General features: G+C 45.1%; 2 protein-coding genes across 2 annotated transcripts in view; one reads left to right on the top strand and one right to left on the bottom strand.

Annotated features, from left to right (window-relative positions):
- The window catches only part of LOC138945589 (uncharacterized), a 291,977-nt gene that overhangs the window by 100,797 nt on the left and 168,790 nt on the right, over positions 1-22,390 (top strand). The gene's annotated exons all lie outside the window — the stretch shown is intronic.
- Positions 3,197-21,897, bottom strand: LOC138945578 (cytosolic phospholipase A2-like). Its single transcript, XM_070317019.1, has 10 exons — positions 21,630-21,897; positions 20,395-20,617; positions 19,138-19,252; positions 18,458-18,595; positions 17,236-17,989; positions 11,277-11,589; positions 10,464-10,650; positions 9,866-10,035; positions 8,903-9,457; positions 3,197-6,193 (listed from the first exon to the last, which is right to left on the bottom strand). The coding sequence occupies exons 1-10, from the start codon at positions 21,872-21,874 to the stop codon at positions 6,062-6,064; spliced, it is 2,832 nt and encodes a 943-aa protein (XP_070173120.1). The 5' UTR covers positions 21,875-21,897; the 3' UTR covers positions 3,197-6,061.

The raw sequence follows: 22,390 nt of genomic DNA on the forward strand, positions 1-22,390 counted from the left end.
GTGTGTTTGTTTGTGACTGCATGGATTTAAACGATGAATTTGCTTTTGTACTCCTGGTTTTTTTTTGGTGTCTTAATGCTTGTATTTTGGTTTTGTACATGTGTATAATAATGTCATTGTAAAGCGCTTGGAGCTTCTAGGTAAGCGCTCTATAAGTTTCCATTATTATTATTATTATTATTATCAAAAAACAGCAACAACATATTACAAAGGCAGGCAAAGATTCCATGCATGCTTTTCTTCTTCTGCGTTCGTGGGCTGAAACTCCCACGTACACTCGTGTTTTTGCACGAGTGGAATTTTACGTGTATGACCCCCGCCATTTAGACAGCCATACGCCGCTTTCGGAGGAAGCATGCTGGGTATGTTCGTGTTTCTATAACCCACCATTTGGAGCACGTTCTGTAGAATGAGCATAACTTTCCTAAAAGACAGGCTAGAACACTAAAATTTTCTGTGCAAATCATGCAGAGGCTACTTGTGTGTGTAAATACATTTTATGAAGATTGCTTTATTTTTGTTCAATTTATGACGTTTTGTTTGGGTACTTTTTTGGGGGGGGTCACCCTGTACATGAACAAAACGAGACCAAAATGACCTATCATAAAGATGTCCAACTCGATAGAGTTATCCTTGCACAACAATCCCCATATCCGCTACATAATTATACGCTCAACCAAATCTATGTCTCTTTGTCTCTCTCTCTGTCTCTCTGTCTGTCTGTCTGTCTCTGTCTCTCTCTCTCTCTGTCTGTCTGTCTCTCTCTCTCTCTCTCTCTCTCTCTCTCTCTCTCTCTCTCCCTTACTCTCTCGTACTTGAAGTTCGGAAGAACAGTGTTACTTGCAAAACATAAAGCAAACGGACAGTACACAAACTGACACGTACACTACCATGTCGGGACATGCACGGAAACCGGTCTCCCTCTCCCCCAACCACCCCCATCTGAGTTCTGAGTTCTGAGTTCTCTTACTCTCTCTCTCTCTCTCTCTCTCTCTCTCTCTCTCTCTCTCTCTCTCTCTCTCTCTCTCTCTCTCTCTCTCACTCACTTACCCGCCGCCCCCTCACACACACACACACATACATATACATAAATATTCAAACGCCAGCGCACACCTATATGTACGCAACCGAGACGGGAATACCTGGCTTTGTTCAACGAAAAAAAGAAGTAAAAATAAATAAAAATTTCTGTTTCGATTGTTCACCTTCAGTTCTTATTCATGCGTCATATTTCTCACTAAATGTTAGGTTTGGAACAGCAACTTGTTCCGAGACGAGAAATAAAGTAAGCAAAGCAGTGCACATTTCTTTAATCGTCTGCCAAACAAAACAAAGAACCAAAATGATTAACAGCAAAATGCAACAACGTAACAGCGGTCCAAATGTTTGGGTATTAGTAATAGTAGTTACAGAAAAACAAGAACAAAATCGCAAAATCACAGAAACCTCCTCGTGGTGAAATCAAAGCAACAACAAAAAAGTAACCGCTTGTCAACGCTAAAAGAAAGCCAAAAGGAACAACAAAACATAACACCTAAAGTTGACATGTTGTCCAAGACTCTGAACATAGAGAATAAAAAATAGAGAAGCATTTTCATTTGTCGTAAAAATCGCAACTGGGGCGTTTTTTCGAAAGCCTTTTGTTGAGCGATTACAACTCGGCAATGACATAGTATTAATGGCAACTGTAAAACCAGAACAAAATCTCAAAATCACAGAAATCTCCTCATGGTGAAATCAAAGCAACAACAGAAAGGTTACCGTTTCGCAAAGCTAAACCGAAGACAACAGGAACAACAAAACATAAAACCGAAAGTTGACATCATTTATCATTGTAAAGCTGGTATGGTGTCAAAGACTCGGAACATACAAAATAACAAACAGAGAAGCATTTTAATTTGCTGTACGAATCACAACTGGGCCTTTTTTCGAAAGCTCTTTGTCGATCGATTGTAACTCGGCAATGGCATAATGACGGAGAACGTTCGAAGTACCTGAGCTCATAATTATATAACACAGCATGAAATTCAATCCTTATAAATGGTAGGAGACAGTTTGTACAGTCTGTGCCTGCTCACGACGTTGTGAAATAAATTATCAATAATTAATACATAATTTGCTAGGTAATTTGAATACTGTTCAATTCTCCAAGCAAATTTGTAGAAAAAAACTGGCAGACAAAATTAGGATACTGGGAGAGAGTGGGGGGGGGGGGGGGGGGAGAAGGGGCTGGTGAGCAGATGCTGATTGCCTTAAGATGCAGGCATGGTTTAGTAATCAAAATGGAAACATTTCTCTCACCAAATCGAAGCAGGTAAAGCAATGTGCTTACCTCCCCTTGAATACTGAATCAAAGAACGTCAGGCTTTTTTTTTTCTTCTTTTTTTTTCTCCTTCGAGGAAAAACGCAAGTAAAATCTAGAATCTTCACAGGTAACGAAAGCCATGACCACACACCTGTATACCTGACAACATTTTGCAGCACATGAAGGGTAAAACCTGGACTTTGCTCAGGTAACAAATACATTCACCACACACCTGTATACCTGACTATATGTACAACCGCATACCTGACAATCACGACTGTCACCGTGAGGCCGCAATCATGCAAATGAAGGTACAGTCGAACCTGCCCTTAAGATCACCTGTCTTACAAGACCACCTGTATAAGGCGACCACCTGTCTAAGGAGACCACCCCAAAGTATCCCCAAGGGTTTTTACGACTCTATAACTAAACTGTCTAAACAGACCACCTGTCTAGAGAGACCACCTGTCTAAAGAGACCACCTGTCTAAAGAGACCACCTGTCTAAAGAGACCACTTTTGCTCAGTCCCTTGGGTGGTCTCTTTAGACAGGTTTGACTGTACAACTATCGAACACTGGCATCTTTTTCAGCTGGTGCATGTACATTACAAAGCGACTTGTACCGAAATGGCGCCATTTTCTTTCCCCAGCACAGACACAGAAAAATATACTGACTTGAATTTTTTTAGATCATTATTTTTTCATCGCCTTCCCCCTCAGTTACGAATGAATGAAACACTTCCGACAGCTTGCGCAGAACGGTGTCCGTGTTATCGGCTTAGCTCAAGTCGCATCTATTCTTTTACCAGTACAGACTCAGAAGCGTACATTAAACTGAATCGTGCAGTCAACTTCGTTTTCATCACCTTCACCCTGACAACGAAATCCTGACTTTGGTTTCTTGTGAGACGACGAAGTTAGTGCTGACGAACACCGAGAAAGTCCGCAACCTCGTTGCCACTTCGAGTCAGCAGCAACGTCAGTAAAACACGTGACCGCGTGAAAATATGAAAAAAACTCTTCGGTCTCTTTTTTCCACTTTGAAGGTGGACACCCAAATCACACACGTTACTGCGAGAAGAAAAAAAGAAACATGTTGTTCTCCCGTTTCCACTCTGAAGACATAACTCATAAATCACACACGTTACTGCGTGCGAACGCGAAGTGTCTTTTCAGTCTCCTCTTAGACCAGTGCAACGATGGATGCCCAAAGAACCCAACACGTGAACAAAATCACGAAACTAACATCAACCGATGAGATGTCACAGGTAAGACTTCTTCTTCGTTCATGAGCTGAAACTCCCACGTTCACTAATGCTTTTGCACGAGTGGGTTTTTACGTGTATGCCCGTTTTTACCCCGCCATTCAGGCAGCTATACGCCACATTCGGTGGAAACAGATGAGACATTTGCCTGTTCAAATGTTGTCAATGTCAACTCTCACACTTTCAGTCGAAGAAGTTATAAATACGATTAACAAACTAGACAAAACAAAAGCAGTCGGTCCAGACGAAATCCACAATAGAATTTTAATTGAGAGCTGCGAAGTGATTTGTGACAGCCTAACTGCACTGTTTAATCGGTCTTTACGTGAAGGACTTTTTCCGTCAGTTTGGAAAATAGCCCACGTTTCACCAGTTCATAAAAAGGGAAACAAAGATACATGTAGTAATTATCGTCCAATCTCCCTCCTAAGCTGTGTTGGCAAAACACTAGAGAAATGTATACAAATTCATGTCTTTGACTACTTAAAGCAAAACAATATCATTACAGAGTCGCAGTCCGGTTTCATTCCTGGTGACTCAACTGTTTACCAGCTTCTTACAATATACAATGACATATGCAAATCACTCGATAATAGAATAACTACCCAAGCAATCTTCTTTGATATATCCAAAGCATTCGATAGAGTTTGGAACAGGGGCTTATTGCATAAACTCGAAGCCGCTGGAATTAACGGGCCATTATTAAACTGGTTTACAGACTACCTAACAGATCGAAAGCAAGCAGTTGTATTAAAAGGCAGTAAATCAACTTATCTTCCAGTAGTAGCGGGAGTTCCTCAAGGTTCAGTGCTTGGACCTTTGCTCTTCCTAATTTATGTAAACGACATTGTACGTGATATAGAATCTACGATTAAGCTTTTTGCTGACGACACTAGCATGTACTTGTCTTTAGCCAATCACAACATCCGTGCCGAAATTTTAAACTCAGATCTTGAAAAAATTGTAAATTGGGCAGAAACATGGAAGGTAGCATTTAACCATGCAAAAACTGAATTGGTGAACTTTTGTACACAAAGAACCCCTGATATTGCAGATCTAAACTTTGGCAATACCATCCTTGAAAGTTCTCAAAATCACAAACACTTAGGAATAATAATACAAAACAACTGTAAATGGGATGAACATATAAAATCTCTTGTTGCAAAGTGCAGAACTCTTGTAGCTTGCTTGCGTACATACAAATATAGACTGAGTCGAAAATCATTGGAAATTATGTTTAAATCCTTCATTCTACCACACTTTGATTATTGCGACATAATATGGGACAGCTGTAGCAAAACCCTAACAGATGAACTCGAAAAGTTAAACCTAGATGCAATACGAACAATCATCGGAGCTGTCCGCGGAACCAGTCACTTTAAGCTTTACGGAGAATCTGGACTCCAATCATTATCTGAAAGGCGTAACCGTCATAAACTAACAATGTTCCATAAAATTATTCACGACAAGACCCCTCCATACCTACAAGCAGCACTCCCACCTCTCGTAGCAGCCAACAACCCCTACCACAGACGCCGCCCCTTAGAACGAAGTATACCCCCACATCGAACAGAAACGTACAAAACATCCTTTTTTCCTTCGACAACAGTACTCTGGAACCAACTACCTGAACAAATACAGTTAACCGACTCCCTCGGGGAATTTAAACATTACTTAACAAAAGACGACACACAAATTCCAGTTTACTTCTACAGTGGCAGTCGACAAACACAAATAATCCACACAAAAATGAGACTTAATATTAGTGATCTAAAGAAAGACTTAGTTGAGCGACACCTTGCGGAAAACAGCGTATGCGACTGTGGTGATGGAACAGAAACTGCAACACACTTCTTACTAGAATGCCGTTTACACTTAGCTGCAAGAAACAACACAATCAACAAACTAACCAACAACCTCACACACACAGATATTCTACTTCTTGGAAACCCCTCCCTGCAAACAAAAGTTAACAAAAAAATCTTTTTAACAGTGCAGGAATTTATTGGACAGTCCGGCCGTTTCGAACAGATAAACATGTAAAGTGAAAGCAAAATCGATACGTCTACTCGTCTCTCTCTCTCTCTCTCTCTCTCTCTCTCTCTCTCTCTCTCTCACTCTCTCTCTCTCTCTCTCTCTCTCTCTCTCTCCCTCTCTCCCTCCCTCTCTCCCTCCCTATCTCTTACTCGCTAACAACATAAATATTATATATGTATTCTTAAACGGATTTTTGTTTTGATGTACAATTTTCATTCAATTTTCCTTTCATGTTTGCTTGCTTTTCATTTAAACTGTACAATAGCCGCCATTTATATGTAATTTTCTAGAAAACTGTAAACAACACTATAAGCATTATGCTTGTTGTTGTTTACTCAATATGCGTTTTTTTGTAAATAATGCACAAACGTTGAATAAACCAATGTCAACTCTCCCCTTGTTCCACAATGGTGACAACAGATCCGCGGTGGCTTGTGTTGAAGAACGGGTCTTCCTACTCATCCTGGGCATTGTTGCCGGCGTGGTTGTGGTCAAGGTCAATGACTTCAAACTGGTCGAGGTCGTTCACGTCGATGTTCGCTGCACCGGTGGAGGAACTCAGACTCGCTCTGGCCTGATGGTCATTCTGCGGGAAATAAAATAGACATGATATAGACATGGAGGTTTTCAATCAAGGATCCGAAACAGATAGACCTTTAATGTTTCGGAATCGGGATTAAAAATAACAAGTCGCGTAAGGCGAAAATACAATATTTAGTCAAGTAGCTGTCGAACTCACAGAATGAAACTGAACGCAACGCAACGCAGCAAGACCGTATACTCGTAGCATCGTCTCTCCACCGCCCGTGGCAAAGGCAGTGCCCGTGGAATTGACAAGAAGAGCGGGGTATTCGTTGCGCTGAGAAGGATAGCACGCTTTTCTGTACCTCTCTTCGTTTTAACTTTCTGAGCGTGTTTTTAATCCAAACATATCATATCTATATGTTTTTGGAATCAGGAACTAACAAGAAATAAGACGAAAGTGTTTTTAAATTGATTTCGAAAAAAAAAATTTGATAATAATTTTTATATATTTAATTTTCAGAGCTTGTTTTTAATCCGAATATAACATATTTATATGTTTTTGGAATCAGCAAATGATGGAAAATAAGATAAACGTAAATTTGGATCGTTTTATAAATTTTTATTTTTTTTTTACAATTTTCCGATTTTTAATGACCAAAGTCATCAATTAATTTTTAAGCCACCAAGCTGAAATGCAATACCGAACCCCGGGCTTCGTCGAAGATTACTTGACCAAAATTTCAACCAATTTGGTTGCAAAATGAGGGCGTGACAGTGCCGCCTCAACTTTCACGAAAAGCCGGATATGACGTCATCAAAGACATTTATCAAAAAAATAAAAAAAAACGTTCGGGGATTTCATACCCAGGAACTCTCATGTCAAATTTCATAAAGATCGGTCCAGTAGTTTAGTCTGAATCGCTCTACACACACACACACACACACACAGACACACAGACACACACACACACACACACACGCACATACACCACGACCCTCGTTTCGATTCCCCCTCGATGTTAAAATATTTAGTCAAAACTTGACTAAATATAAAAACCAAGGCTAGTCTATGGAACGTTTAACCAATGACAAAACAAAATAAAGTACTAATAATTGAAATAACAGTGACACTAATATTTAACACTTGGGCAATATGAGCAATAAATTCGCCCAACGGAAAGACCCGACGTTCACACCGCAATGCATTCAACATGACAGACAGAAGAGTATGAAAACAAAAATGGAAATAACAACAACAACGCTGACACGTACTTCGGGTTTTGTTTGTTCTTACTTGTAATTGGCTTTATCCAAACTCATAGACGTCCCCAGATTGAATTAAAACATTCACAAAGGGTGAAGGAGAAGGCGGGAATAACAACGGGGGGTTGTACACTCCACGAGCAAGACGCACCAAAGAGACAGAGAAAACAACAGGGGATAGTACACTCCACGAGCAAGACGCACCAAAGAGACAGAGAAAACAACAGGGGATAGTACACTCCACGAGCAAGACACACAAAAGAGACAGAGAAAACAACAGGGGATAGTACACTCCACGAGCAAGACACACCAAAGAGACAGAGAAAACAACAGGGGATAGTACACTCCACGAGCAAGACACACAAAAGAGACAGAGAAAACAACAGGGGATAGTACACTCCACGAGCAAGACGCACCAAAGAGACAGAGAAAACAACAGGGGATAGTACACTCCACGAGCAAGACGCACCAAAGAGACAGAGAAAACAACAGGGGATAGTACACTCCACGAGCAAGACACACAAAAGAGACAGAGAAAACAACAGGGGATAGTACACTCCACGAGCAAGACACACAAAAGAGACAGAGAAAACAACAGGGGATAGTACACTCCACGAGCAAGACACACAAAAGAGACAGAGAAAACAACAGGGGATAGTACACTCCACGAGCAAGACGCACCAAAGAGACAGAGAAAACAACAGGGGATAGTACACTCCACGAGCAAGACGCACAAAAGAGACAGAGAAAACAACAGGGGATAGTACACTCCACGAGCAAGACGCACCAAAGAGACAGAGAAAACAACAGGGGATAGTACACTCCACGAGCAAGACGCACAAAAGAGACAGAGAAAACAACAGGGGATAGTACACTCCACGAGCAAGACGCACAAAAGAGACAGAGAAAACAACAGGGGATAGTACACTCCACGAGCAAGACACACAAAGAGACAGAGAAAACAAACACCAGACAAGCACTATTTTTCGGGTAATCCAGTGATTGGCTTGGGTTTTGTCCACTAGAGGTCCATTGACTGACTCAGCCATGAATCAATCAGTCATTTTGCAAACCAATCAGTCAAGAAGAAAAAAATGTCCTTTCACCACGGGACTGCCGCAATTGTGCATTCCGGCAGTGATGAGAAACTTCTGAAAGTAGTTTACAATGTACAAATGAAAGGATAATTCAATTCATTTCTTAATTTTCTTGTTTATTTTCCTATGGTCTTACATGAAGAAGAATAAAAAGTCTGAGGACACAAATAACCATTTTTATTTCAATTAAAGTAAGGAAGGGGAAAAAGAAAGAAAGAACAAGACAGCAGACAAAAATAAGACGAGCTGACTGACTCTGCTGCATGTCTATCGGTCAGTTGACGGATTGAGACCCATGTGTGTCGATCTTTTCCGAATTTAACATGGCAAAAGACCAATGACCGACGCCCAAGCCAATCCCTGGTAATCTGATAATAGACTAATCAATCTTAAACGTCAAAAAGCCTTACCTCAGCGGAGTGGAGCGAGACAGAATTAGTGATGCTGCTGGAGAGAGAAGAGATGGTGCTCTGTCGCCTCAACAGCTTCCTCCTCTCCTTAGCACCCTCGAAGTGCATCTTGGCCTCGTGGTGATCCGTCACGGGTGTTCCGTCACGCTTGAACGACTCTGGGGCGTCGAAAAACGCTGTGACGAAGTTGGGATGTTGCTTGTTGAAACCTACAGGTTCTCGACGCCTGACAGCGGTCTTGAAGTTCCTGCGACCATCGTGCCGTGGCTTAGTGTCAGAGTCCTGTCTGGCCAGAAGGAACGGGTTGACCTCACCATTCTGATGGGAACTCACACCACTGAAGGGAGCTTTGCTGTGTGGGTCTTGCTTCGACGCCTGCAATAAGCCATTGTCAGTCGGGGGAACGATCTTGCCCATGCTCTCCATGCGCTTGAGGAACTTCTTGAGCTGCCTCTTCTCCTGCACGCTCTTCATCCTCAGCAGCTTAATTTCCTCTGGCTGGACGGCTCCGCGCGGTGCGGCCTTTCTCTTCCTGGCCACCACCTCTGCCAACACCTATACCACACAGAACGCTTTATCACCCCGAGTTTTTCAGGAACTTAATGTCTTAATCTTGCAGTTAAAAATACAAAGACACTTCATCAAACCAAAACACAAGGAGAACACTTAATTAAAATCAGTATCGAGACGTTAAGTCGTACAAATATGAAGCTTGTGAGTGGCAATCCCTCTGGCATAATATTTCGTGAAAATGGTAGACCGTTGATGTGTGAATAAACTGCACAGGTTTCTTTCATACCCGACTTTGATATTGTGATGATTCTAACGCATTGACACACATTGCAAGAACAACTTTAAGTGACACATACCCATCGACCCATCCATCTACACACACACACACACACACACACACACACACACACACACACACACACACACACACACACACACACACACACATACCTGCTTGACGCGTGGCATGCTGAGCAGCGTGTTGAATTCAGTCAGCTGTGACAGCCTCAGGAACTGCTCATGCGTGTAGGTGAAATTGAAGGTGGAGTAGGGTCGCGCCGGGTCGTCGAAGATGTCGAAGTCAGCAAAGTCTTTCTCTTCCTGAGTCTCCCGACGAACACCTGTCAGCAATGAGAACGTACTAATTGAGATACTCACTGAAATTGCAGTTATCTACAACACACACAATGAATGAATTTTGTACTTGCGCGTTAAGGGACTTTACAAAGAGGACACATTTTTCAACAGAATACTTAAATTTGAAGCGACCTTGCTTCTCTAAGCAAGTTTACATGATGACTTAAGTTTGGATCCTGAAATTCAAAAAAAACTTTAGAAAAATATCAGGGGCGCTGAATACAGCTTTTGACGTGAAATGATGCGCTCAAAGCTAAAAAAAAATATATATATATGTATACAAAATATTTTAAACAACGTTCCATGAATAACTGTTCTCGTTAGTTTGAGTTTTAATTTTGCAAAATTGAAAAGACTCATCACTATTTCATATTTCTGAATGTATAGCAACTTCTGTCGCTGCCAAACTGACCTGGCGCCTTCAATTCCCTGAAGTTGATGTTGACGAGGGCGAAGTGCAGGACGACGGGACAGTGGGGGTCGTCAGGGTTCTGGAAGACGTACAGCTCCTTCAGCCCCTCGCGCTCAACGATCGTGGGGTCGATGGGAGGAAACGGTAAATGGTTCAGTCTTGCCCACTTCTCTGCCAGCAGCAACTCCTGTGAAAATACACAGATCAACAGGATTTAGCAAGCACTATCTCAAGGCGTCCACATATCCCAGCAAAGTCCTGGAAAATGCAAAAATAATTTCGCGGTGCAAGAAGTCCTGGCAAATGCAAATTGTTTCGCCGTGAAATATGCAAGTATGTCCGTCTTACCTTGCGGGTAGTAACTGCTAACTGCATAGAACATCCAGCGTAAAAATAAACCAAATCGATTGTATATCTTTCAAATGACATTACACACACAAACGGAAGAATGGGAGGATGATTGACCCTAGAAAATCGCATAACTTTAATAGCTGTAAGTCCCCGGCTCTATTAACCAACAACCGTCATGGACATGCTACAGTGAGTAGCTGAATTATTCCTGTCGATGCAGACATCGTTAAAACAAGAGATGTGGACAAGATTAGTGCTGAGAATGTGGCTGACGATTTGAAAAAGAAAACATACGCTTCAAAAGTACAACAACAACAACAACAACAACAACAACAACAACAACAACAACAACTCTGTAAGAAATACAGTAAACAAGGATAAAGCAACGAAAACATAAATAAAAGTTCACACGAACAACACACAGACAAACAGACTTCACAACCAACTCAAACTTAATCTCACCTTGAAGGGCGGAGTGCTATCACTGGGTCTTCCACTGAAGTCGAAAGACAGGATGACATCCACGCCTCTCTGGGGCCTTAGGATCAGTGGGTAGGGTGAGTTGAACGTCAGGCCGGCGTCCACCATGTAGATTTGCTTGATGTGGGTTGGGTGCATATCGAAGATGCCGTCAAACTCATCGCCCTCCTGTACCCGCTCCTGAGGGGGTGTGAAGGGGGAGAGCGGGTAGGTCTGCTGAAGGGACAGGCCTCGCATGAAGTTGTGGATCACCGCCGCTCTGCCCGCTCTGGTCGTGAGCAGCTCGAATGTTTGGCTGTTGAAAAAGCGATGTTTGTGGATAAGAAGGTTGAGTTCTTGTTTTTAATTGTATAATTGTGTCAAGTTGCATAAAAAAATAAAAAGATGCCTTCTTGTTGTATGTGTATAGTCATGTCAAGTTGTATACAAAAAAGAAACTTGTCTTCTTGTTTTAATAATAATAATAATAATAATAATAATAATAATAAATGAGCATTTATATAGCGCAACATCATAACTTTACAAGTATGCTCTTTGCGCTTGACACATTTAAAATTAAAACACAGTTATACAAGCATTTACATCTACATTCATAGTCAACAACGCTTAATTAAAAGCATACACCATCAATAGTATAATGTCAAATTGCAACAATTACAAAGAAAGTTGTCTTATTACAAAAGACTTACATGTAAGAGGAAAACCATCAGCAAACACCCACATACACATGGACATTAATCCCTCATTTAATGAGCAGCTGGAATTTTTGGCTGTTGAATAAGTGATGTTTATGGATAAGAAAGTTGTGTTCTTGTTGTATTTGTATAATCATGTCAAGCTGCATTGAAAGGGACGTTGTCCTATTACATATTGACACACATGTAAAAGGAAACAACACAAAAACTCACAATCCCCGCGGGTTAGGGGGAAGAATTTACCCGTTGCTCCCCAGCATGTCGTAAGAGGCGACTAACGGATTCTGTTTCACCCCCCGCGGGTTAGGGGGAAGAATTTACCCGTTGCTCCCCAGCATGTCGTAAGAGGCGACTAACGGATTCTGTTTCACCCCCCGCGGGTTAGGGGGAAGAATTTACCCGTTGCTCCCCAGCATGTCGTAAGAGGCGACTAACGGATTCTGTTTCACCCCCCGCGGGTTAGGGGGAAGAATTTACCCGTTGCTCCCCAGCATGTCGTAAGAGGCGACTAACGGATTCTGTTTCACCCCCCGCGGGTTAGGGGGAAGAATTTACCCGTTGCTCCCCAGCATGTCGTAAGAGGCGACTAACGGATTCTGTTTCACCCCCCGCGGGTTAGGGGGAAGAATTTACCCGTTGCTCCCCAGCATGTCGTAAGAGGCGACTAACGGATTCTGTTTCACCCCCCGCGGGTTAGGGGGAAGAATTTACCCGTTGCTCCCCAGCATGTCGTAAGAGGCGACTAACGGATTCTGTTTCACCCCCCGCGGGTTAGGGGGAAGAATTTACCCGTTGCTCCCCAGCATGTCGTAAGAGGCGACTAACGGATTCTGTTTCACCCCCCGCGGGTTAGGGGGAAGAATTTACCCGTTGCTCCCCAGCATGTCGTAAGAGGCGACTAACGGATTCTGTTTCACCCCCCGCGGGTTAGGGGGAAGAATTTACCCGTTGCTCCCCAGCATGTCGTAAGAGGCGACTAACGGATTCTGTTTCACCCCCCGCGGGTTAGGGGGAAGAATTTACCCGTTGCTCCCCAGCATGTCGTAAGAGGCGACTAACGGATTCTGTTTCACCCCCCGCGGGTTAGGGGGAAGAATTTACCCGTTGCTCCCCAGCATGTCGTAAGAGGCGACTAACGGATTCTGTTTCACCCCCCGCGGGTTAGGGGGAAGAATTTACCCGTTGCTCCCCAGCATGTCGTAAGAGGCGACTAACGGATTCTGTTTCACCCCCCGCGGGTTAGGGGGAAGAATTTACCCGATGCTCCCCAGCATGTCGTAAGAGGCGACTAACGGATTCTGTTTCACCCCCCGCGGGTTAGGGGGAAGAATTTACCCGTTGCTCCCCAGCATGTCGTAAGAGGCGACTAACGGATTCTGTTTCACCCCCCGCGGGTTAGGGGGAAGAATTTACCCGTTGCTCCCCAGCATGTCGTAAGAGGCGACTAACGGATTCTGTTTCACCCCCCGCGGGTTAGGGGGAAGAATTTACCCGTTGCTCCCCAGCATGTCGTAAGAGGCGACTAACGGATTCTGTTTCACCCCCCGCGGGTTAGGGGGAAGAATTTACCCGTTGCTCCCCAGCATGTCGTAAGAGGCGACTAACGGATTCTGTTTCACCCCCCGCGGGTTAGGGGGAAGAATTTACCCGTTGCTCCCCAGCATGTCGTAAGAGGCGACTAACGGATTCTGTTTCACCCCCCGCGGGTTAGGGGGAAGAATTTACCCGTTGCTCCCCAGCATGTCGTAAGAGGCGACTAACGGATTCTGTTTCACCCCCCGCGGGTTAGGGGGAAGAATTTACCCGTTGCTCCCCAGCATGTCGTAAGAGGCGACTAACGGATTCTGTTTCACCCCCCGCGGGTTAGGGGGAAGAATTTACCCGTTGCTCCCCAGCATGTCGTAAGAGGCGACTAACGGATTCTGTTTCACCCCCCGCGGGTTAGGGGGAAGAATTTACCCGTTGCTCCCCAGCATGTCGTAAGAGGCGACTAACGGATTCTGTTTCACCCCCCGCGGGTTAGGGGGAAGAATTTACCCGTTGCTCCCCAGCATGTCGTAAGAGGCGACTAACGGATTCTGTTTCACCCCCCGCGGGTTAGGGGGAAGAATTTACCCGATGCTCCCCAGCATGTCGTAAGAGGCGACTAACGGATTCTGTTTCACCCCCCGCGGGTTAGGGGGAAGAATTTACCCGTTGCTCCCCAGCATGTCGTAAGAGGCGACTAACGGATTCTGTTTCACCCCCCGCGGGTTAGGGGGAAGAATTTACCCGTTGCTCCCCAGCATGTCGTAAGAGGCGACTAACGGATTCTGTTTCACCCCCCGCGGGTTAGGGGGAAGAATTTACCCGTTGCTCCCCAGCATGTCGTAAGAGGCGACTAACGGATTCTGTTTCACCCCCCGCGGGTTAGGGGGAAGAATTTACCCGTTGCTCCCCAGCATGTCGTAAGAGGCGACTAACGGATTCTGTTTCACCCCCCGCGGGTTAGGGGGAAGAATTTACCCGTTGCTCCCCAGCATGTCGTAAGAGGCGACTAACGGATTCTGTTTCACCCCCCGCGGGTTAGGGGGAAGAATTTACCCGTTGCTCCCCAGCATGTCGTAAGAGGCGACTAACGGATTCTGTTTCACCCCCCGCGGGTTAGGGGGAAGAATTTACCCGTTGCTCCCCAGCATGTCGTAAGAGGCGACTAACGGATTCTGTTTCACCCCCCGCGGGTTAGGGGGAAGAATTTACCCGTTGCTCCCCAGCATGTCGTAAGAGGCGACTAACGGATTCTGTTTCACCCCCCGCGGGTTAGGGGGAAGAATTTACCCGTTGCTCCCCAGCATGTCGTAAGAGGCGACTAACGGATTCTGTTTCACCCCCCGCGGGTTAGGGGGAAGAATTTACCCGTTGCTCCCCAGCATGTCGTAAGAGGCGACTAACGGATTCTGTTTCACCCCCCGCGGGTTAGGGGGAAGAATTTACCCGTTGCTCCCCAGCATGTCGTAAGAGGCGACTAACGGATTCTGTTTCACCCCCCGCGGGTTAGGGGGAAGAATTTACCCGTTGCTCCCCAGCATGTCGTAAGAGGCGACTAACGGATTCTGTTTCACCCCCCGCGGGTTAGGGGGAAGAATTTACCCGTTGCTCCCCAGCATGTCGTAAGAGGCGACTAACGGATTCTGTTTCACCCCCCGCGGGTTAGGGGGAAGAATTTACCCGTTGCTCCCCAGCATGTCGTAAGAGGCGACTAACGGATTCTGTTTCACCCCCCGCGGGTTAGGGGGAAGAATTTACCCGTTGCTCCCCAGCATGTCGTAAGAGGCGATTAACGGATTCTGTTTCACCCCCCGCGGGTTAGGGGGAAGAATTTACCCGATGCTCCCCAGCATGTCGTAAGAGGCGACTAACGGATTCTGTTTCACCCCCCGCGGGTTAGGGGGAAGAATTTACCCGTTGCTCCCCAGCATGTCGTAAGAGGCGACTAACGGATTCTGTTTCACCCCCCGCGGGTTAGGGGGAAGAATTTACCCGTTGCTCCCCAGCATGTCGTAAGAGGCGACTAACGGATTCTGTTTCACCCCCCGCGGGTTAGGGGGAAGAATTTACCCGTTGCTCCCCAGCATGTCGTAAGAGGCGACTAACGGATTCTGTTTCACCCCCCGCGGGTTAGGGGGAAGAATTTACCCGATGCTCCCCAGCATGTCGTAAGAGGCGACTAACGGATTCTGTTTCACCCCCCGCGGGTTAGGGGGAAGAATTTACCCGATGCTCCCCAGCATGTCGTAAGAGGCGACTAACGGATTCTGTTTCACCCCCCGCGGGTTAGGGGGAAGAATTTACCCGATGCTCCCCAGCATGTCGTAAGAGGCGACTAACGGATTCTGTTTCACCCCCCGCGGGTTAGGGGGAAGAATTTACCCGTTGCTCCCCAGCATGTCGTAAGAGGCGACTAACGGATTCTGTTTCACCCCCCGCGGGTCAGGGGGAAGAATTTACCCGATGCTCCCCAGCATGTCGTAAGAGGCGACTAACGGATTCTGTTTCAATGTTTGCCCCCCCGCGGGTCAGGGGGAAGAATTTACCCGATGCTCCCCAGCATGTCGTAAGAGGCGACTAACGGATTCTGTTTCAATGTTTGCCCCCCCGCGGGTTAGGGGGAAGAATTTACCCGATGCTCCCCAGCATGTCGTAAGAGGCGACTAACGGATTCTGTTTCACCCCCCGCGGGTTAGGGGGAAGAATTTACCCGATGCTCCCCAGCATGTCGTAAGAGGCGACTAACGGATTCTGTTTCACCCCCCGCGGGTTAGGGGGAAGAATTTACCCGATGCTCCCCAGCATGTCGTAAGAGGCGACTAACGGATTCTGTTTCACCCCCCGCGGGTTAGGGGGAAGAATTTACCCGTTGCTCCCCAGCATGTCGTAAGAGGCGACTAACGGATTCTGTTTCACCCCCCGCGGGTTAGGGGGAAGAATTTACCCGATGCTCCCCAGCATGTCGTAAGAGGCGACTAACGGATTCTGTTTCTCCTTTACCCTTGTTAAGTGTTACTTTCTTGTATAGAATATAGTCCATTTTTGTAAAGATTTTAGTCAAGCAGTATGTAAGAAATGTTAAGTCCTTTGTACTGGTAACTTGCATTCTCCCAGTAAGGTAATATATTGTACTACGTTGAAAGCCCCTGGAGCAAATTTTTGATTAGTGCTTTTGTGAACAAGAAACAATTGACAAGTGGCTCTATCCCATCTCCCCCCCTTTCCCCGTCGCGATATAACCTTCGTGTTTGAAAACGACGTTAAACACCAAATAAAGAAAGAAAAAACTCACAAACGTACTTGGACATTGATAATCATACTGTATAATAAGACAGTCAATTTGTTCACCCTGCAGTCTTAACAATGGTTTCATGGCTTCTGATGCAAACGAAGTCGGTAATAAACAGTAATGATAACGATAACGACACCTCCAGGTGTCAATGTTCAATGTCATCTAGGTCTGTTTGTGTATTTTGTGCGTGTGACCATTTGACGAAACATAGTGGTTGAAGCTTTGGGAAAATCTTCAGTAGTTTTAAATCATACCAGATTTAAGGTAAGAACTTATTACTTAACTATTACTTAGCTGACTGTATGTGTGCGTGCGTGGGCGTGTGCGTGCTTGCGTGCGTGCGTGCGTGCGTGCGTGCGTGCGTGCGTGTGTGTGTGTGTGTGTGTCTTTCAAGAACATATTACACAAATCATGCCGCAAGACTCACAATTCAAAGATGCCTTTCATCACAGAGCTCCAGTAACTCTTGCTCTTGCCCCGTCGCGAGGACGACGCTCGCTTCAACACAGGCTTCCCCAAGACGGTCTTCTTGGTCTTGGCCTTGCGCTGCTCGTACTGATCCACTAGCTGCGAAAACCTCACGCCTTTCTTGGGACAGTCGGGAGAAGAGGACAGTCCGTTGTTCTCTGAACCACTCAAGTTGCTCGTTCGTCGGATAGGCCTGGGAGCTCCCTCCATGGGGGTGGGGGTGTTTGGAGAGGCGCTGCGTCGGGAGGAGCATGAGGGTGTGTCCACATCGTCGAAGCCTTCCGAGGAGTCTTGTCGTTTGAGGAAGGACTCTGGCGGTCTGAGGTCGATGACGTGGCTTTCGCTGTCGCTGGTGTCGCGGTCACTGGAGTCGCAGCTGTCTGCCTGACTGTCGTTGCTACTCCTCTTTATAAAGGACGGGGGCACCAGGCTTCCCTTTCTCCTCTTCTCGACATCCTTGCTTCCTCGCCTCTTCTTCACCAGTTCATTACTGTCCCGCCTTTTCGCCAGCGCTTCCGTGATCACCTCATCATCGCTTTCCTCGTCGTCTTCGTCGCTGTCGTCGTCGCTGAGGTCGCTGCTGTCGTCGTCGTTGTCGTTCTGCTCCTGTAGCTGCTGGCCCATCTCGCGGCGGATCATCTCGGCGGGGTCCATGTTGCGGTTGTCCTCCATGAGACGCTTGAACAGAATGCAGAACGCGCTGCCCCAGATACCTGCAGCAGACCGTCATTAACGATTAACTGACCAGATGAATGTGGACTGAGTTAGGTCTTACTGGCCTTGGTTGAACGGCAACGTCTCATGCTTATTCCATCGATATACACTACGTGCTGAAAGTAGCAATAACCTCCATGCAACCGGCATCTTTTGTGACTGAGATCGAACGGGTACAGCATGCGTGCGCTCACTTCACCGTCACACAGCAACACTGACATTGACTGAAAAAGCGATAAGTAAGCACAAATCTTTGTAAAAGCAAGAGTAGACACAAACAAACATTTTGAATTCATCTGAATTTAAACTTGCATTCCGTCTAAAATGCGATTCTACAAAAAGTTCATTTTTCAAACAAGATTCTGTACGAGCTGTGAAACACAAAACTCGCTTTTTTAATACAAATTGGGAACGAAAGATAACTGAACGCTATCATATGAGAGTACCAAACCACATAAAACACTGACCTTGCAGAAAGTGCAGGGGCGGCTCCTGGTACTTGCGGGCCAGCTTGCCCATGAAGAACTTGCTGCCGAACAGCTCGCTGTCCATGAACGTGCCGTACTTGGGCAGGCCGATCTCGTAGGGGGAGAACTCTACCCACTCTGTAATGGACACAAGTACGTGACGTTTTCATTCATGATTAGCAAATAAGGACATGCAGCAAACGGCAAACTTAACACGGTAAGCGAGTGGCATTTAGGAGACAGATAATAGTTGTGGCCATTTCTGGAACTTTGGGCATTGTTGACTAAAACCTCTAATTGGAGAAACGCGAGGTCAACATGTTAACAACCTCCCACTTCAAACTGAATGTTTAAAAGTCTAAGGAAATAGTATCGATATCACATTTTAAAACAGATGAAAAGTAATGGAAAACAGAGTTGGGATGCACATAACAATCAATTTGACCACAGTGTCTGTTTTCGCAGAAATGGACACAGAAGTGAAATGGACATCAGGCAGGCAGATAGACAGAGTACTTGTCAGCGTACGCTCCTGTGTGCGTAGTAATGCATCAGACAGCAAGAGAGAGGGGCGTGTAAAAGACAGTCAGATACAAACAGTAAACAAGTCTCACGCTGAAACAGAGACACCACATGTACATCACAAAATGACCATCAGAGATGGATAAAGTGATCCTGACCTTGGAATGACCTAGCAGGGACGTCCTTCTTGACGTGCACACAGGTGTAGAGCGGCATGGGCACGTCGCCGTCCTTGATCTTCTCCCTCTGGTCAGTAAGCTTGCTGTCCAGACGCTACAACACGAACAATGCGCTTGTTTAATTCAACAGGTCAGTGTCAGTCAGCTTGCTGTCCAGACGTTACAACACGAACAATGCGCTTGTTATATTCAACAAATCGTGTCAGTCAGCTTGCTGTCCAGACGCTACAACACGAACAATGCGCTTGTTATATTCAACAGGTCAGTGTCAGTCAGCTTGCTGTCCAGACGCTACAACACGAACAATGCGCTTGTTATATTCAACAGATCAGTGTCAGTCAGCTTGCTGTCCAGACGCTACAACACGAACAATGCGCTTGTTATATTCAACAGATCAGTGTCAGTCAGCTTGCTGTCCAGACGTTACAACACGAACAATGCGCTTGCTATATTCAACAGATCAGTGTCAGTCAGCTTGCTGTCCAGACGTTACATGACGAACAATGCGCTTGTCATATTCAACAGATCAGTGTCAGCCAGCTTGCTGTCCAGACGCTACAACACGAACAATGCGCTTGCTATATTCAACAGATCAGTGTCAGTCAAAATGAAGGCTGAGAAATCCGAGCATGAATGAAAACAAATGTGGAATTCTCTCTTATTGGCTTTGGAATAATTATGGTTATTTGAATTGTTTAAGACCATATGGAAGAATGGAGATTTTAGAAATTAAAAACAAACAAACATGAAAACTCGACTTTTTTTGTAAAATCAAAATCTCTGTATCTTTTACTTTAATTTCGATTTACAAGTGCGTTAAGCTTGATTTATTTCCGGTGTTGTGTCTCATTATTACATATCTTTTTTTGTCGTGTTTATTGCTATTTTTTGTTTTAGAATTCATGTAACCCCAGGGGCATTTTGAAATAAATATTGACTTGACTTTACTTGGCAATCTCTGGGTTTACACAACACACATCCCATCGTCATCAAGTTCTGTGCACATCAGTACGAGTATAGGCCAAGAAAAAAAAGAAAAAGAAAAAAACACTTCTCAATCCGTCCCGCATCCAGTGCATAAGCTGAAGTTAATGTACACCAAATATGACATTATTCTGTCAACATATGCAGAAGTACTTTGCATTTTTGTGGGCTGCATTTGCTTGGGTCACCCTGTAAATGCATGCACTCGTTTCAAAAATGGCAAAAACACTTTTTTTTTAAACCTCCACTCACCCCTTTGAGCAGCGTCTCTCCCACCATGTGACCGAAAAAGTCGGTGAAACTGACGGGCTGCCCCTGACGCCGCTTGGTGATGACGCTATTGATGTAGCGGATGATGTTGTGAGTACTCGACAGGCGCATCAGACTCTTGTCGATGTTGTTCATCAGTTCGCTCTGCATGTCCCGGGGGTTCATCTCGGGCCACCTCGGGTGGGAGTACAGTGTGGAGAGATACCTGGAAGATGAAGATAGAGAAAGTGTGATGATTTCGTTTATTTGTGAAAACTTATCGGTCTTTTGTTCGATTGTTTGTTCTGTATCATCTTGGGTCACCGATTGTGGGAGTAGCTTGTGGATAGATACCCGAAGAATGAAGGGAAAGAATGAATGTTTTCGTTTATTTGTGAATACTTTTGCATACGTGGCCGTTTTGACTTCGGGGCTTTTGAGGAGAAAGTGTGATTTTTTTCATTTATTTGTGACAAGTTTGTTTGTTTTGTATCATCTCTGGCCACCGAGGGTGTAAGGACATTGTGGAGAGATACCTGGAAGATGAGAGGAGAAAGTGTGATGTGTTCGTTCGTTTGTGAAACTTTTGCTTAAGCGGCAGTTTTCACTTATGGGTCTTTTGTTTGTTTGTTTGTTCTAAATCTGGTCTATGTCCTTCTGACAATACGCAGCCTGTATTCCAGGCAAAACATCTTCACACTCATACCCACGGTATTATTATTATCATTATTTTATTTTAGTTTGGGGGAGTGGGGTGGGGGGCATACTTATACAACAGCACACCGGCAGTGTCTGCTGAAATATGTGATTCTGTGTAGCGCTCCATTCTAATTTGAAATGTTACATTCTACGCAAAACGCAAACGTATGTATTTTTATTATGAACGCTTAAAGTACTCAATCTTAAACAGCATTAGATAACTACTGATTTGACGACGGGGGGGGGGGGGGGGAGGGAGAGAGAGAGAGAGAGAGAGAGAGAGAGGGAAAGAGAGAGAGAGAGAGAGAGGGGGAAAGAGAGAGAGAGAAAGAGAGAGAGAGAAACAGACAGACAAACAGATAGACAAACAGACGGACGGACAGACACAAAGACAGACAGACAGACAGGCAGACAGACAGACGGACGGACGGACAGATGTTTTTGGTTTTTTGTTTGGTTGGTTAGTTGATGGGTAGGTCATTCTTGTTATTCTTTCTTTCTTTCTGCCTTTGTTCTTGCTGAGTGTGACATCTTCTTACCATGACGACCCGGACAGTCCACAGGCATAGGTGGCGCAGTCGAGCAGCCCGGTGGTGTGCAGGGCCTTGAACACCCCGCTGTATCCTGTCATGGCGCGGAACCCCCCGCCTGAACCGATCACCGCTATTGTAGGGGCCTGAAACATGCGCACACAGTCATTGTAATATTTTGCAGACTGACGGTAATATTTGTCAATGACATACGGACTGAAATTTATATTTGAAATTGATATATATGAGGTCATTGTATAACGTCACACCATTCACTTTCCTGTACCATCTAATCATCCTAAATGTATCACCCTGTAGAAGCCCCCGGGCAAAAACAATGTGGACTCATTAAACTTTAAATATTCATCGTTAACACTTTTGAGGAGATTGGTTTTAAATATGTTCTTATAGTTCGTGCCTGTTGCTTTTTCGTTTGTCATTGTATCGTGTTTCAATGAAATAAAATCTTGTTTAAACCAATGAGGAAAAAGAGTCTGTCTTTCATCGAACCCCATGTGTGTTTGATGTTTTGTCCAGGAGTGCCAAGGGGAACGGTGGGAGAAACGGAGAACTTCAAAGAGCGGCTCGGGAAACGAAACGTCAGAACAAAGTAGACAACAAAGATAACAGAAATAAATTGAAAGAAAAGAGGGCGTATACACACGATCAAGTTAGAGAAGGTGCACTTAGTGCGGGGATGTTGTAGTGTTGGAGTGAAAAGTGGGCCAGTGGGGCCAGGAGGGGGCCAGTGGGGCCAGGAGGGGGACAGT

This window comes from Littorina saxatilis, linkage group LG13 (assembly GCF_037325665.1).
Source record: "Littorina saxatilis isolate snail1 linkage group LG13, US_GU_Lsax_2.0, whole genome shotgun sequence".
NCBI lineage: Eukaryota > Metazoa > Mollusca > Gastropoda > Littorinimorpha > Littorinidae > Littorina > Littorina saxatilis.